This window comes from Sciurus carolinensis, chromosome 8 (genome assembly GCF_902686445.1).
Source record: "Sciurus carolinensis chromosome 8, mSciCar1.2, whole genome shotgun sequence".
NCBI lineage: Eukaryota > Metazoa > Chordata > Mammalia > Rodentia > Sciuridae > Sciurus > Sciurus carolinensis.
The window spans coordinates 54,183,480-54,201,086 of NC_062220.1; the positions used below are offsets into that span (position 1 = coordinate 54,183,480).

The 17,607-nt window shown below is 34.9% G+C and overlaps 1 protein-coding gene across 5 annotated transcripts in view; it reads left to right on the forward strand.

Moving 5' to 3' along the window:
* Abcb1 (ATP binding cassette subfamily B member 1) overlaps positions 1-17,607 on the forward strand; it is a 179,366-nt gene that overhangs the window by 131,514 nt on the left and 30,245 nt on the right. For all 5 annotated transcript variants that reach the window (XM_047560268.1, XM_047560267.1, XM_047560270.1 and 2 more), the window contains 11 exons: positions 227-398; positions 6,888-7,012; positions 10,979-11,150; positions 13,231-13,344; positions 13,491-13,601; positions 13,799-13,924; positions 14,015-14,218; positions 14,547-14,717; positions 15,004-15,165; positions 15,978-16,154; positions 17,167-17,313. In XM_047560268.1, the coding sequence (XP_047416224.1) occupies positions 227-398; positions 6,888-7,012; positions 10,979-11,150; positions 13,231-13,344; positions 13,491-13,601; positions 13,799-13,924; positions 14,015-14,218; positions 14,547-14,717; positions 15,004-15,165; positions 15,978-16,154; positions 17,167-17,313 (1,681 nt within the window). The remainder of the gene's footprint in view (positions 1-226; positions 399-6,887; positions 7,013-10,978; positions 11,151-13,230; positions 13,345-13,490; positions 13,602-13,798; positions 13,925-14,014; positions 14,219-14,546; positions 14,718-15,003; positions 15,166-15,977; positions 16,155-17,166; positions 17,314-17,607) is intronic.

The window sequence follows — 17,607 nt, forward strand, 5'->3', positions numbered from 1 at the left end:
TGACAATTTCTTAAAAACATTAACTCCATTTCCTGAGGTCATTTGAACTACAGCTTTCTGTTGTTAGTGACAATTTTTTCTACTAGAAACTGACACCCTGCCAAATAAAACAAGCAAACACAACAGAGTCTAGATATAAATTAATATACCTAGCACTTAACAAAACTGGAAAAAAGTTCTGTGTGTACAATTCTGACATTATTTCTAACACTATCTGTTCTTTTAGTGATGTCTCCAAAATTAACGAAGGAATCGGTGACAAAATTGGAATGTTCTTTCAGTCAATGGCAACATTTCTCGCTGGTTTTGTAATAGGATTTATACGTGGTTGGAAGCTAACCCTTGTGATTTTGACCATCAGCCCTGTTCTCGGACTATCAGCTGCTATCTGGGCAAAGGTAGGTAAAGACTGCACATCCAGATTTTAAACTGCTCCCTGCAGCCCCGTGGAATGTTTTCACCATGATAGCCCTGGTTCTGAATTTGATACGTGCTCTCAAAACTTCTGTTCACAATGGGCAGGATAAGCTGATCTTGCCTCACTGAGTACTACCCTCGCCAGAAATCCATGATGTTCTTGGCCATGTGATAATTTGGGGAAGACAGGAAAGAGAAGGAAGTAGCTTTTACATCTCATCCTGTGTCTTTATGATATATGCTGAACTCCAAAGATCTGTGTTCTGTAGTGAACAGTGTAGTGAACTCACTCACAGTGAACTAACTGTATTGAACAATGTCATATTTAAGTTCAGGGAATGATACATGTATCCTACTCAATTAATATTTTCAATTTTAATGATTTTGGTTTTGTAGATTTTGCTTACTTAGTAAGTTGATATTACAGTTTTTCCATCACTGTGAATGGTTCTATGTTTATACATATTCAGATCCATTGTTAAAAAAATAATTTAAGAAAATAGATACTTTCTAGCCCTAGATACTTGTAGATTCTTAGCTTCCATTTCTCTCTCCTAGTCATGAAAGTAGCAATAGAAGTGGTCCTCCCAACTCTGTATAGTTCTTCCAATGATTTTACAAAACCAATTTCCCCTTTATGGGTTGGTATGATATTCCTTTTACAAACTGATTTGATGTAAGACTATGTATGCAGTAAAGAGATTGACCCATTATATAAATTTTTTGTTGTGAAAAAATTCTTGTCTACAAATAATGTAGAGAGGGAGGGTGCTACAAATTCATGTATCAAAAAGATAGAAGTAATGGAAGGCCAACCATAGCCAAACCTGACACAGAATAAGTCAGACTACAAGTATACTTTTAGAAATTTCCCCCTATGGGATATATGTTGTTTTGTTACTGCAAACCATAATTGTCATTTATTGAGCCTCTGTTATGTCAGGCAAATCCATGTTATCTTTCTGAAGCATGGGTCTTACCCTACTTTATGGAAGAAGAAATTAAAGTTCTGAGGACTCTGTCAATTTGTTACTCAGAGTAATAAAGAATTTAAATGGTGTTCCTAGTGGTTATCAGTCAGCTAAAACTTTTGGCAAAATCTTCTTGTTCTTAATTGATTTCTTTCTGTTTACTAGACATTTAGAAAGTTTGCATCTGCAAACTCTTTACATCAATTATTGATTGAAAAGTACTTAAAATCTGTTAATATCTACTTTAGCTAAGTTAGGAAAACAGACCATGATTTAGTATTTAGTAATTACCCATTGCTTCAGATAATATTTAATTAGTCGGAAGAGTCTTAGGCTACTTGCTGGGAACTAAATTATAATCTCCACTCTGAAATAATCTTTTGTTATGATTTTCAAAACATTTCTTTAAGTGTCTGATTGTCAACCACATTAAAAAAATAAATGTGTACTAATTTGAGAAGCCTGTTGGTCCCTGTGAGCAGGAGGCTCCCCTTTCCAACTGAGAGACACTATAGCAAAAGGCAAGAACAGGAAGGGCCCCAGTTCCAGCAAACAGCTTAGTCTGAGAATTGCCTTTGTAGCTGTGTGCCCAAGACACTCCTCCCCTGTCCAGAGATACTGGGGTACCTGGAGAGCAGAAGTAGGGGAAACTACCACCCTCTTCCCCTACCAAGAGATATTGCACTTCTTATCTGGAGACACCACTTTCACTTCCTCAGAAAGCAGAAACAGGAGCCAATAAAGGCCCCAGCGGCTCTATATAAGCCAAGCTGACCAAAGCACTACAAAAACTCTGACTATTAAACATCCATTGAAGCTACATATCACGAATGTAGGCCAAAAAAACCATGCAAAACCTAAAGAAGGTGACTGCTTGCTAAACTATGAGACTTGAATAGACATCAGAATCTCTTAAGATAATAGAAAAAATGTCCAGGATTCAGTAGAAAGTCACCTGTCATACCAGGAACCAAGGGTTTCACAAATTGAATGATGAGAATATAAAACTGAAAAGAATTAATTGGCCCCAATCCTGAGATAAGGAGATAGTGGAATAATCTGACAACAAAAAAAAGCTATCATAAAAATGCCTCACTAATTAACTACAATTTCTTTGAAGCAACAGAAAAAAAATCTAGCCTCCAAATGGAAGTGATTAAAAAGATCAAAATGAATTTAGAGAACAATAGATACAACTGGAATGAGAATCTTGCTGATGGCTGGAGGAAGTAGGTCCCTGGGGGCATGCCCTTGGGGATTATTTCTTGTCCCAGGCTCCTCGCTTTCTCTCTGCTCCCAGGTTGCTGTGAGCTGAGCAGCTAGCTCTCCTCTACCTTACTCTTGACCCATGATGTCCTGCTTCATCTTGGTTCCTGAGCAAAGGACTCACCAACCATGGACTGAAACTCTAAAACCATGAGTTAAAATAAACTTCCTCATCTTAAAAAAAAAAAGAAAGAAAGAAAGAAAAAGAATCATGCTGAGTGGGTTCAATCTATGTAAATGGGAATGACAGAACTGAATCAGGGAACTGGATATAAATAATAGAATTCATCCAATCTGAAATAGAGAAAATGAAAACAACTTCAGCGACCCACGGGATCATAACAAAAGATCCAAAGTTCATGTTATCATCAGAGTTCCAAAAGAAGAGAAGAAAGAGAATGGAGCTAAGGTGTATCTGAAGACGTCATGGCTAATAACTTCCTATTTTTGGTAAAAGACAAACCATCAGTTCCAAGAAACTGAGCTGACCCCAAATAGGTTAAATCCAAAGAAATTCATGCCAGGGAACAAACTACTGAAAAACAGACAAAAAAAAAAAAAAATTCTGGAAATAAACCAGAGAGAAATAACACATTACCTATTGGGAAAACTTACTTGAATGACAACATATTTCTCCTCTGAAGACATGAATTCCAGAAGGAAGCTACACAATATTTTTTAAGTATTCAAAACCAAGAACAGAAAAACTATGAAGCATAAATATTAGATCTGGTAAGACTATCTTCCAGGAATGACCAGAATGTAAAATCAGTAAGAACAGTTTGAGATAAAAGAAAACTGGAAAATATTTTCACCAGTATACCTTTTGTTGAAAACTAGCTAAGTGACGTTCTTCAAACAGAAAGGAAATGATAGGAGAAGGAATATTGGAGCATTAGCAAGAGATGAGGAACAACAAAAAGAGCTGAAGTATGGACATATATAGTAGACTTTACTTTTCCCCAAGAGATTTATCAATCCTATTGATGGCTGAAGCCAAAAATTGTAAGTGGTTGTAATGTTACTAGTAGACTCTTAAAAGTCACGTATGAATATTAATAAAAGTCCTTAGCACCATCTTAGCAAACCAAACCCAGCAATGTATAAAAAGAATTTTTCATTATAAACAAGTGGGATTTATTGCAGCTATGTAATGCTGGTTTAATGTTTGAAAATCAACCTGTATAAGCTACCATAGCAACAAACTAAAGAAGAAAAATACATGATCATATAAATTGACACAGAAAAAAAATCTGGTGATATTCAACACCCAGTGATGATAACTCTCAGCAAGTTAAGAATAGAAGAATGTTACTTCAAAAAATGTAAAGATTATCTACAAAACCCCTCACTAATATCATGCTTAATGATGGAAGAGTACCTTCCTCCTAAGATCAGGAATAAGTCAAGAAGTCTACTCTCACCATTCTTTTTCAGCAAAGTGCTAGAACTTCTAAGTTAATGCATTTAGTTAATGCATCTAGTTAAAAATATAACACCTTATACCATCGTTAATTAAAATTTAAAACTTAGCCACTTAAGTATATAGGTTCTGTGTGCTAAAAATTATTCCATGCTGTTAAGAAAAATCAAAGACCAAAATGAAGAGACATTGTGTGTTCCAACAATTAGAAGATAACACTTAAAGAAGTCAGTTCTTTCCAAACTGACTTGTAAATTTAAGACAGTTCCTATAAAAATTCAGTAAGGCTTTTTGTAGACATAAATAAGCAAGTATATTCTAAAAATGTATATGGAAAAACATAGATCAGAGAGCTACAGCAATTGTGGGGGAAAAAGAAGAGTTCACTTGGCTTACTGAATATTTAGTCATCAAGACAATGTGGTATTGGTGGAGGAATGGACCTATCGATCAATGAAAGAATAGAGAGCTCAGAAATAATTATACACATGTGCCCAGCTGATTTTTGATGCAGGTGCGAAAGTGATTTAATGGAGGAAGGGACAGCCCTTCCAACAATAGAGCTTGAGGCAAAATAGCAACAGCCTCAACCTAAACTTTGTATTTCATAGGAAAGTTAACTCAAAATGGATCACAGGTTTAAATGTAAAATCTAAAGCTATAAAACTTAGGAAAAACATAGGGAAAAAATATTTGGGATCTAGGGTGGAACAGAGTTCTTATACTTGACACCAAAAGCAAAAGCCCCACTTGGAAAAAAAAATGATAAATTTTACTTCACCAAAATTAAGCTTTTACTCTGTGGAAGCCCACATGAAGAGAATGAAAGAAAAGCTACAGACCAGGAAAGAATTATATGCAAACCACATATCTGACAAATAACTACTATCTAGAGTATAAAGAATTCTCAACACCCAATTAAAAAAATACAATTAGACAAAGAGCAAAACACATGAACAGACATTTCAGGAAAGGGTCTATACCTTAAGTGTACTAAACATGCACTCTACCATTGAGCGAGATCCCCTGAGTGTGGTTCTTGGCCCTGAAAAACAACAACAACAACAAGAACAAATTAGAACAGGAATCATTACGCTTTGGAGGGGGGTGGGTTAGTGATACTTTGTGTAGTTTATATGGTTAGTTAGAATAATGGAACTGTCGCCTATTTTTTTTTATATTGGAAGAATAGTAGAAGTTAGTTTTTAATATTCTTGAGAATAGGTTTGAGAGTTTTGTTCTTTTGACAGATATGATCTATTGAAAAGACATTTAATAAAGATTCTATCATGTTCTTGTCTGCTTGTAATTATGAAAGGTCATAGAAGGAGAAAGGAATTCATTATGGTACTTGATTATTCATAGTAAATTAAAAGAGCTTATTTTAAAACTCCTAATTCAAAAATATTTCTTGGAACCCTTCTGTTCTTAGCTGCCTCAGTCGTGGCAGTCTGAGGCTTCAAGGGGAGCAGAGAAGCATTGTTGAAGTATATTGTATGAGCCTCCTCTATTCTGCAGACCTGTTTGCTCAGAGATGGCTCTGACTACCCTAACTGTGCTGTGAATCAATGGCTCTGACTACCCTAACTGTGCTGTGAATGATTCAGAGAAGGGTGATGGGGAAGCCCTGGGAGGAGGACTTTGAAGTCAGGAAGGTCTAGTGAATCCATGGGATATTATTTGGGTAAAAGAAGACAGGTACATGCATCATGACATCTGCATACAGATGTCATTTGCCTTCATCTACCCATTCCTGTGTCACACACAGGAAAGGAAAAAGTACACTGTTAAAATCAACACAACTTTGATCTTTTCATGCCAAGAAGGAATAGACTGATGTTACTTATATAAATGAGCTCACAAATGCCTGTGAATTACCTATTGAAAGAGTATAATACTGTTTAATCAGAATTTAATTATAAATTGGTTAGATGGTTGACCACTTCAGCAATCCTGGTGTAAGCAGTAATTTTGGTCCTTTACCCATATGAATTGATCCAGGCTTCATAATAGTTCATGTTAGTGGCTGGTTTCAGAGAGAGATTCACTCCAGTGGTTAGGCTTTGAACCTGGTGGACTCAGGCTTAAATCCTGGATATTCTATTTCTTAGCAAATTAATTAACCTCTCATGTTTCCACTTCCTTATATGTGAAGTAGGGAAAATAGTACTCATTTCACTGTGCAACTGAGATGAATAAATAAGATCTTGTCCCTGTAAGATAACCAATAATGTTCTGTTTACAGAATAAATGCTTATAAACCAGACAGAAGGATCAAAGAGCTTCCAGGAAATAAAGACCTTCCTAGTGGCTGAATGTATTGTTTTTTACCAGCAGAGGAAACTCTGTACTTACCCTGGCTTGTGAAACCTTCCTGAAGTCCTTGGTCCCCTATGTTCCTCTAGCCTCCTGAAACTTAGCACTTTGAACCAGAGTACCAATAACAGTTGCTTTAAACATACCATATTTCCTTGATATTTGTTTTCTACATTTTATTGTGATTATAGTATGGTATATATTTTCTGAAATTTAATATTGCCCAAAAGTTCTAGTTATACTTATTTAGATGAGGTTTTCAGTGGGAAAATAAAATTTCTAATTAATCTAATTTATTAAAGACCATCACAGTCCATAGAGATTTTGAGGTAATTTACAGAGTGAATAGGTTTACTAAAAATGCAACATCATGACCATAGATAAAAGAAAGATTTTGTTCTTTACATGCATTAATATACAAACAGCATTTGTATATGTCTGTTTATTTTTACTTTGCAAAAGATAAAGATATCTGAAATTGCATTTTTAAACAGATATTATCATCATTTACTGATAAAGAACTCTTGGCATATGCAAAGGCTGGAGCAGTAGCTGAAGAAGTCTTAGCAGCCATTAGAACTGTGATTGCATTTGGAGGACAAAAGAAAGAACTTGAAAGGTTTGAGTTTCTTTTTAAAGTTGCTAGAAATGTTAAATTCTGTGTCATCTCATATACCTTTCAGGTTGACAGTGTTAATTATAAGAGTTTTTTCTAATATAACTGTATTTCCTTAAATAACTTAATGAATACATTATAGCATTACTAATATTCTGGAGAAGTTGTAATTCTAGTTGTATTCTTATATCTGCTAATTCAAAGAATTTTCTATAGTTTTATTGATGGGCAGGGACATAAAATAATTTACTAAGGCTGAAATGTGTTTTATATCTCTGTTGATTTTTTTTTTTTTTTTTTTTTTTTTTTGTCTATCAAGCTAATGCTTGATTCTCTAAGATTGAATATTTCCCATACAGTCTATAGGTACATTTTAATCTGTGGTTCATTCTCCTTTTTATCCAGGATTCTACTTAGTTGGATGTATTCCATAAGGTAGAAGATAAAAATGTAACCAAAAACCAAATTTGTACAAAAGCTCACAATCTTTTTTATTATGTGTTATTTACTGTTGTCCTTGTGACTGTTCTTTTATTAGCTTTCTGAGAGTAGAGTTATATATTTATGTTAATCAGATTCACTGATTTCTGAGCAGAACAGACTTTCTTTAAAATTTAATAGATTTTATGATAATATTCTGATATAATCTTTTAATGTTATTTTTACACACATTCTAAAAAGTGCTCTGAAAAAAATCGAACAGTGTGCTGATGAGGATGAAGAGGGCAGATTTAAGTATGGTGCCTGGGAAGGCCTCTGTGAGGAGGTTTCATATAGACTGAAACCTGCAGGATAAGAAAAAGCCACCCCTGGTGGAAATAGGGATGGATGGGTTGGAAGACTAATCTTCCAAATCTCCTGAGGTGCCAAAGACTTTCTGAACTTTCTGTGTTCTAGGAAATACCATAAGACTTGTATGACTAGAGTTCAGATAAGTGAGGGAAGTTTGAGGTGGGCAGGGGCCAGAATGTGGGGACTTGTAGGCCCCAGAGAAGAGCTAGGACCTTATTCTACCGGCCTGGGGAAGTGGCTGAGGGTATTAAACAGAGGAATAACCATCCATGTTATTTTGAAATCATTTCTCTGCCTGTAAAAGGCCTGGGGAATGGGTGAGAGCAGTCAGAGGGTGGGATCACTGAGAACAGCAGGAGGGATTATTGCAGCCTGATCTAGAGTGGAGACAGGAGTGATGGGTACCTAGATTTGAGATTTAATTTGAAAGTAGAATGGATATTTCTTCAGTTTCTTTCCAGTTTTCCTTCCCTTTGTCTCTCTCTCCACATGGACTAGCAATCAAATTTTGGTCTGACTTTCTCTTCAAAATAGCAGGTGCAGGAGGAAATTAACTGCCTTAGAATGAAAATTTAATCATAATTGTAAATGAATGTAATAGAATCATTTTGTTCTCCTTAATTTAAGAACATTTTTCTCTTATGTGTGCTTTGCAAATGTATTTGTCTATTAGTATTATTTTCTATTTGCTTAACCAAAATAATTCCTCCTTTTAAGTAGCTACTTGCATCATTGACAAATGTTTTCATAATAGTTAAGAAGATTTTCTAAATACTAATGTTTTGTTATAGTACTTCAGTTCATTTTAGGAACTTCTACTTTATCATTCCTATACTAAAGCTTTTAATGAATAAATGATATTAAAATCTGGTTTTATATTGACTGACTTCTTATTGAAAAACTAACCAAAGAACCTATGTAAAAAGAATATTGTTTATGTCTGCTCCCTCTTCTACCCCCTTATCTTCATTTATTTTTTATGGTATCTAAATTATTTTCTTCCTGTCGTTGCTTCTTTGTGTAAATGTTTCCTCTGGCTGCATAGGACAACAGCATATCAGTGAAATGGTTTCTACATTAGTCTTGGTAAGCAAGAATGGACATAGATGGTAAAGTGTGAGTCATAAACATTAAACATCCCTAATGTAATCGTGTGTAATTTATGCCAAAGTAGTACCTTAGATCTCAGTTCAATTCCTAAAGTGGGAGATATACACACATCTGCAGAAGCATGTTGTAACTGGCAAGTTAAGGCTTTGCATATTTTATCACTATAAAGTTCCATTTAAATTTGGTCTTTTGTGTACATGATCATCATATAAGTTTCATTTATCATGCTTTTGTAGTGATAAAGTAACTAGATTAAAAAAAAAAAAGTAGTCACAAAGGCCAGAAAGGGGATGATAGAGTATGAGTCATAAACATTACATTTCCTTAATGTAATCATGTGTAATTTATGCCAGATGGCACTTTGTACTTCAGCTCAACTCCTTAAGTGGGAGATATATACACACTTGTGTGTGCCATCTTCAGTGCCCCCACCCCAAGGAAACATGTTATACTGGCAAGTTGAGGATTTGTGTATTTTATGACTATAAAGTTCCATTTAAATCTGGTCTTCAGTGGACATGATTGTCATATGAATTTCATTTGGCATGCTTTTGTATTTGTGATAAAGTAGCTAGTCACAAAGGCCAGAAAGAATGCATGCTCTTATTAGTCAGGAGTTAAATTCTGCTGTACTAATGAAATTGATGTACTAATGACATGAATTCTTCAAAGAAAATATAACACTCTGTGTAACATTCAGATACTAGTGTATTTAATGGACCAAAGTCTCCCAAATCTGAATTCTGTGTGCCACTAAGTTCCTTCATTTCAATAATCATGAACTCCTTTCTGCAAGGCAGTACTCTAGGTTCTGATGGGAGTTCTGACAAAGAGTATAAAGACAGATAAGGCTCAATTATCATCTGTCCTATTTCTCTAATTTTACCTTGTTTCTATATTGGTAAAGTTTTCTCTTTTACTTTTACTCTTGCTCCTACTAGCTTATCTCCCATCTGCTTTTTTTAAAGCAATTTTCATATGTTTCATTCAAATGAAGGTGAAGTTACAGGCACCATCTCCTTTCACATTGACCTCAAAAATTGTCCACTCTTCTAAACTTTAAAAGTACTTGAAAACCTTTGAAACCAATAATAGAACTGGAGAAAGAAAATGTTTCACCAGACTCCAACATTTTTTATTGTTGTTTATGTTTGCTTGCTTGTTTTGTGTGTATTTCCTTATATTTGCTCTAAGAACTCTCATTGGGAGTTCTCCCAGACTTTGTGCTGTGCTTGGGTAACAGGCTATCAAGTGCTGAAATTTTTCTTTTTCTTTTAGCCCTTACAGCTTGAAGGCCTTGTGTGGCCCAAGCCATTTACCCTAACAGCAGGCAGCCATGGCATGACAAATGTTGAGGATATATAGGTAATGTGTAGAAAGAGTAAAAGAAGGAGACACGGATAAGTGCTGGTGGACTATTATATATTTTTAAGCCTCAATAATTTTTTTAGGCAGTGATTTTTAAAATAGACTTCTATGGAAACAAGATAAATTGTATGGATTAAATGTAAAAATATTACATAGCAATTCAGAGCACTCAAAATGCTCTCACACATGTAATCTCACAGTTGGTCCTTCCAAAAGTCCCAGCGGGAGGCAGGCTGGGGAACAAACTGTCTCTAAGGCTTCTTTAAGGGTTAGAGATTTAAATGACTTTCTTGTGTTTAGTGCTTTCCAGCACTATTTTATTAATTAATGGAAGAGGCATGCAGATTCTGAAGGGAAGACAACATTTTTCATAGCTTCTATTTTGTCTTGTGTATGAAACAATACATGTTCTAGATATGTGCTAAATAATGCTTCACTTATTTCACTATTGCTAAAACCAGAGAAGGAACTTTTAGAATACTCTCCCACAAATAAGTTAGTCCCTTTAAATCTTGTTTTCCTCTTCTACAAGAAGAGAATAAAATAGTAATAGCATTGTACAGTCAATGTATGGGCAAAAGGAAAATGAATGTGTCACTAGGATGAGCGTATTCTAGCTACTCAATCACCATCATACTACATTTACATATTGTCATAAGATTTATGAGTATAAGTGATGATTTTTGTTCTTTCTCCAAGGTACAATAAAAATTTAGAAGAAGCTAAAAGAATTGGAATAAAGAAAGCTATCACAGCCAACATTTCTATTGGTGCTGCTTTTCTGCTGATCTATGCATCATATGCACTGGCGTTCTGGTATGGGACCTCCTTGGTCCTTTCAAAGGAGTATACTATTGGACAAGTACTCACTGTAAGTTACATACGAGTCATAAAAAAAATTAGTCACTATTGAAAATGCTAATAAAACCAAGAGGCATTATCTTGACTTTAAAAGAATATATTCTGAACAGTTATTGAATATTCCAAAAAGATAGGTATTACTAGGTTAAAGTGGAAAGGCAGTTAGATGTATTCAGCAAGCAATTTTGTGGTCTGTTTTGCAAATCGCTTGCCCAGTTCCTCCCATAACCTAAATAGTAGGACCATCATCAATCTTTTTAGCATTTCTTTGAACCAAAATTAATACTAAGCACTTTTATTTTCCAACTTACTATTCACATTAACCGATGACAAAATACATAATTTATTTTCAAAGTACTTTAAAAGGCAACTAATCTGCCTCACAAATTGGTGAAAATATAACTTGTTAGTTACTCTTTCTCTTGGGAAGTTTCCTGCAAAATAGAGCTTTGTACAAGTACAGATGACTTGACATTTGATAGTATCTTCTTTCATTTAAAGGACGGTGAAATAATTGGCAAACCAAGTTCAGTCAGTATCTTGTAGGGAGGCTTACTTAGTTTCTTTTTCTTAGGCCAAGCACAAGTATATTGGGTGAACAAGAAACTGTATTTCCTTGAGTCCCTGTAAATAGTTCCTTTTCTCAGGATTCACATTTGTAATATGAATGTAATAATTTCCTCTTGGTTTTTTCAGACTGTTTTGTCATCTAGCATTTGTGATTAGGAATGGCTTTTACTAAAAAGATTTTTTTTTTAGGGTGGTGATGCTGGGGGTTAGGGTAAGTTATAGTAAGAGATGTGTGTCGCATAATTATAATATATATATATATATATAAGCAGTTTATTTTATTTTACTTTTGTGGTGCTGCGGAATCGAACCCAGGGCCTAATTGATCCTAGGGCCTAATTTAATTGATCCTAGGCAAGGGCTTCTACCACTGAGCTGCATACACCCCCAGTCCTAGATGAGCACCTTTAAATCCAGTATTCACTGAACCCAAATCTGCTTCACTATTGGAGTCATTTGGAATAGTGACTTCAGGCTTTGATATCAGACCAATATGTTTCTAATTCTAGCTGTGCCATTACCAGCTTAATGACTGGGGCAGCCATCTAAACTTTTCAAGTCTCTGTTGCCTCTTCTGCCAAATGGACATGATAGAAAGAGTATGCCTTTTCAGCATTGTAATGAGGACTAATTGAAGTAATAAATATAGAATTGCTTAGCAAAGTTCTTTCTGTATGAGTTATTGGACATTATAAGTCTGGTATGATTTATAAAGAAATGACTAGTGACATTTACTTCTCTTCAACTTCTATTAGAAATAAAGTTGAATGAGTCTTTACTAATAAGAAACTGATTTGAGCAAAACAGAAAACAAAAGCCTGTCTATCACACTTCAGAGAGAATGGTCTGGTGGTGAGCGTGGGGAAGACTTAGCCTGATAAATAATCAAGCCTTAGGTGTGTGTTTTATAATTTATAAAATATTTTCATGAGCTACAACATATAGAAAGAACAGTCTTTCCTATTTTTATAAATTGAATTTCAGTGATTATAAGAGAATGTCCTAAAGATATATATAAGTACTTATTTAGGATTTGGACTTGGGTCTTCAGATTCATCTTCTAGTGTTTGTCTCCATTTTACCCTCTTAGTGGTCTAAATAAAAATATTTAGCCATTGAAGAAATATAAAAAATGTTCTATTATAATATTGAATTAGAATTACATTGTTCTTTCACTAGAAACAGACTAACTGCATTTTAAACATTTTTAAAATTTATTTTTAATCAATGGATCATAACTATTACTTTTATGGACTGTAATATGTTTCGATATATGGATATGATGTACTGATTAAATCAAGCCAATTAACATTTATCACCTCATCTACTTGACATTTTTTGTGGTGATATATTTGTAATTTACTCTCTATATAAACTTTTAAAATACTTTTAATACTCAGTATTCTTGTGTTGCCTTCCCCTTTTAAAATGGAATTAGCTATGTTGGAAAGAAAAGGAAGTATGAAAATAATTGTGATCATACACTAAGTAACTTAATGGTTTTCCTCCCCATTCCTCAGGTCTTCTTTTCTGTGTTAATTGGGGCTTTCAGTGTTGGACAGGCATCTCCCAGCATTGAAGCATTTGCAAATGCAAGAGGAGCTGCTTATGAAGTCTTTAAGATAATTGATAATGTAAGTCTGGACTGGCGATTTATCCATCTACCTCAGAGATTTTTCTAGTTAGGAGTCACTTGCATTCTCACTTTTCTAGCTCTCCACGAAGGGTCACTAACAAGAAGTTACTGTAACCCACTAATGTAAAATTTTATTCTGTTTAGAAGCCAAGCATTGACAGCTTCTCAATGAATGGGCACAAACCAGACAATATTAAGGGAAATTTGGAATTCAGAAATGTTCACTTCACTTATCCATCTCGAAAAGAAGTTAAGGTATGGTGGCGATAAATGATAAATCAATGATTGAATAACCTGTTGGGTGAAGAGCTTGTTACTTTCCTTAAGAAATCATAAAAAAAGAAAAATTCATGCATATTTTTAAACCTAGTATTGAATTGACTGACAGTTCATAGATCCCATATCTGTATATGTGAATTGCCTTTAAGTTTATTTTTCACTTGTCTTGGTAGATCTTGAAGGGCCTTAACCTGAAGGTGCAGAGTGGGCAGACGGTAGCCCTGGTTGGGAACAGTGGCTGTGGGAAAAGCACAACAGTCCAGCTACTGCAGAGACTCTATGACCCCACCGAGGGCGTGGTGAGCTAGACGTTATTTCCATTACAGATCACTCTGATGTTGTGATTTCCACCTCAAGTATTTGAGAATCACACTTATTTTTTATTTCAGATCAGTATTGACGGGCAGGACATTAGGACCATAAATGTAAGGTATCTGCGAGAAATCATCGGTGTGGTGAGTCAGGAACCTGTGTTGTTTGCCACCACAATAGCAGAAAACATTCGCTATGGTCGTGAAAATGTCACCATGGAGGAGATTGAGAAAGCCGTCAAGGAAGCCAATGCCTATGATTTTATCATGAAACTGCCTCTTGTGAGTTACCCTGACCTTCATTGTTCCAGAGGTGTAAAGAATAGAACTCTAGCCAAAAGAGTTCATAGGAAGTTAGGAAACTACTGTATATGGGGAAAACCTCCTTACAAGGGAAATTGAGATTTTTTTGAGTTGTTAAGCTCTAGTAGTATCAACTAGTGGTAGGTATGTTTTTTAAAACTAGGGTTGGTTATTGCTAAGTTCTAAAGAACTGGACCCTATTGCCTGTGAGGCTTGGGTTCATGGGATTACTCCCGGATTTATAGTGATTTAACACATGAGCAACCTTATTCTTTTGCTAACTCCTCCCATGTATTTTCTGTTGTAGAAATTTGACACCCTGGTTGGAGAGAGGGGCGCCCAGCTGAGTGGGGGCCAGAAACAGAGAATCGCCATTGCACGTGCCCTGGTGCGCAACCCCAAGATCCTCCTGCTGGATGAGGCCACGTCAGCCTTGGACACAGAAAGCGAAGCAGTGGTCCAGGTGGCTCTGGATAAGGTCTGTGAGCCCTGGTTCAAACCAACTGATTTATGAGTATAACACCCCACTTTTAATTCTTCTTAATATTGGCCTTTATTTACATTTGTATTTATTATAATTAAATACCATTTAAACCATTATCAGTTGACTATATATTTACTGAAGTCAGAGATGATCGTCTATAGCCTTGATGGTTTTATAATGTCCAAAACACTGGTGTTCCTTAAATATAAATTGAATGAATGATTTTTTTTTTAACATGCAAGTGTGAATGTATTCAAACACCAAATTTCTCCCTCTTTAGGCCAGAGAAGGCCGGACCACCATTGTTATAGCTCACCGTTTGTCCACAGTTCGTAATGCTGATGTCATCGCTGGTTTTGATGATGGAGTCATTGTGGAGAAAGGAAATCATGATGAACTCATGAAAGAGAAAGGTGTTTACTTCAAACTTGTCACAATGCAGGTATGATATAACTCTAGAACTTTCTTAAATTATGTCAATGATAAACTAATGTTGCTGTAAGCAAAGCTACAAGTGTTATTTGATTTGATTCTCTTGAAAAGTAGAAAAAAGTACTGGAGGATTCAGGATCAGACCAGTGTTTTAAATATTGATTTTTTTCTTAAAAAAAGAGGAACTAAAGAATAAATAAAGAAAAGCTTAAAAGGGTTTAAAGGTGTGCTATTCACTATAATAATCACTAGCCATATATGATTATTGAACATTTAAATGGTGATTAATCTGATCTGAAATGTTTGTAGACAATGCACATCAGATTCTGAAAGCTTAGTACAAAACAAAACAAAACAAAAAAAGAATTGCAAAACATTTTGTATTGATTATGTGTTGAAATGATAATATCAGATATGAATATCTTGGATTATTAGGTTAAATAAAATCAAATTGAATTTTACCTCTTTTCACATTTTAAAAATATATCTACTAGAAATTTTTAAATGAGCAATGTGGCTTATATTATGACTCATATCATATTTCTATTGACTGGTCCAAAGTGAACTTGATTGAGCCAAATTTCCACAGAAAGGAGATGACCAGATAAGATTCATGGAAGGGATGTCATATTATTTCAGTATATTCACTGGAAATCTTTATTAAGTCGTTTTTATTTTTCCATATATTATACAGAAAGGAACAGCAGTTTAACTTCATCCATTCCTGAAATTACTTGAAGCAAATTATCATTTTCCCTTGTATCTGATGTTCATTGGTTAACTAAGGCTAACCAACTTATGCATGTTTCTTATTAATTTTAGACAGGAGGAAATGAAATTGAATTAGAAAATGAAGTTTGTGAATCCAAAACTGACATTGATGCCTTCGATATGTCTTCAAAAGATTCAGGATCCAGTCTAATAAGAAGAAGATCAACTCGCATGAGTGTCCATGGACCACAAGGACAAGACAGAAAGCTTAGTACAAAAGAGACCTTGGTAGGGAAGAGGATGCAGAGTTTTATGTCTAAAATCTCCCCGCTATGACTCTCTCTATATTAGTCTTTTTTTTTTTTTTTTTTTTTGTCATTGGGACAAAATACCTGAGAGAAATAACTTAGAGGACAAAATATTTATTTTGGCTCATGTTTTCAGAGGTTTCAGTCCTTGGCCAGCTGGCTCCATTGCTTTTTTGTCTTGTAATGATACAGAAACATCTTGGAAGGGTGGGGCAGAGGAAAGCTATTTAACCTCATGGGGTCAGAGGGACACAATACAGCCTTCCAAGGCATAACCCCTGTTGACTGTTTTCTCCAACTAGGCCCCACCTCCTATAGTTTCTACTACCTCTCAATGATGCCATCAAATTATTAATCCACCAATGGTTTCATTGACTGATGAGGTCAGAGCCCTCATAATCCAATCACTTTCCAGGAATGCACTTCTGAACCCTGCTGCATTATCAGGGACCAAGCCTTTAACACATGAGCTTTTGGGGAAATTTCAAATACAAATAATAACACTTCTAGTTGGGTGGGCCAGGGCTGGGATAGAAGTGGGAACAAGAAATAATTTTCCAGCATTATGTGCTATTCTCCAGGGTGTTCCTCAAAACAAAATGTCAACATGTTAAAATCAGTTTAGAATTTAAGTATAAGAATTTATAGAAAGATTTTTAGAATTAAAATTTATAATGTAGAGACTATAGTAGGTCTTCACATATTAAAATTTCATTTCTATTTAAACCTACATGTAAATGTTATTGTCACTTTCTGAATGTCAGGCCACGAGTTAAATGTCTGTGGAAATATCATTCATTCCTTTAAAAACAAAGGGGTACTGTAGCAGAATCTGTCAGTACTTTTTTGAAGCTAAATAGCCAGTAATTGATAAGGAAAAAGAATAGAATGTATTCATTTAAAAAATTTTTGTGCATATGGAAGAACTGTACATCATAAAATCAGTTATCAATTTTTTAAACTAACTTGTTGTTATATTTTATGTTTTCTAGGATGAAAATGTACCTCCAGTTTCCTTTTGGAGGATTCTAAGGCTGAATTTAACTGAATGGCCTTATTTTGTGGTTGGTGTATTTTGTGCTATTATAAATGGAGGCTTGCAACCAGCATTTGCAGTAATATTTTCAAGGATTATAGGGGTAGGTGTTTATGTCCATTTTGTTTTTTTTGTATTTACTTGTGAGTCCTAAATGAAGAATGAATGGAGCTTTTGTATTTGCACAAACTTACGTAAACCATCAAGAACACATCCTTTCACATGAAACTAACCAGCTCAAAGACATAAAAATAGAATCTGGTATGTGAAAGGAAAGTCAAGTTTGTAAATTCTTCTTTGTCTCAGTTTCTATCTAAGGCCCTGTCAATTTCCATCTCAGAGCTGTGGGGACCAGCTCCCTGAAATAGTCAATGAAACCAATAACATGACTTTTCTG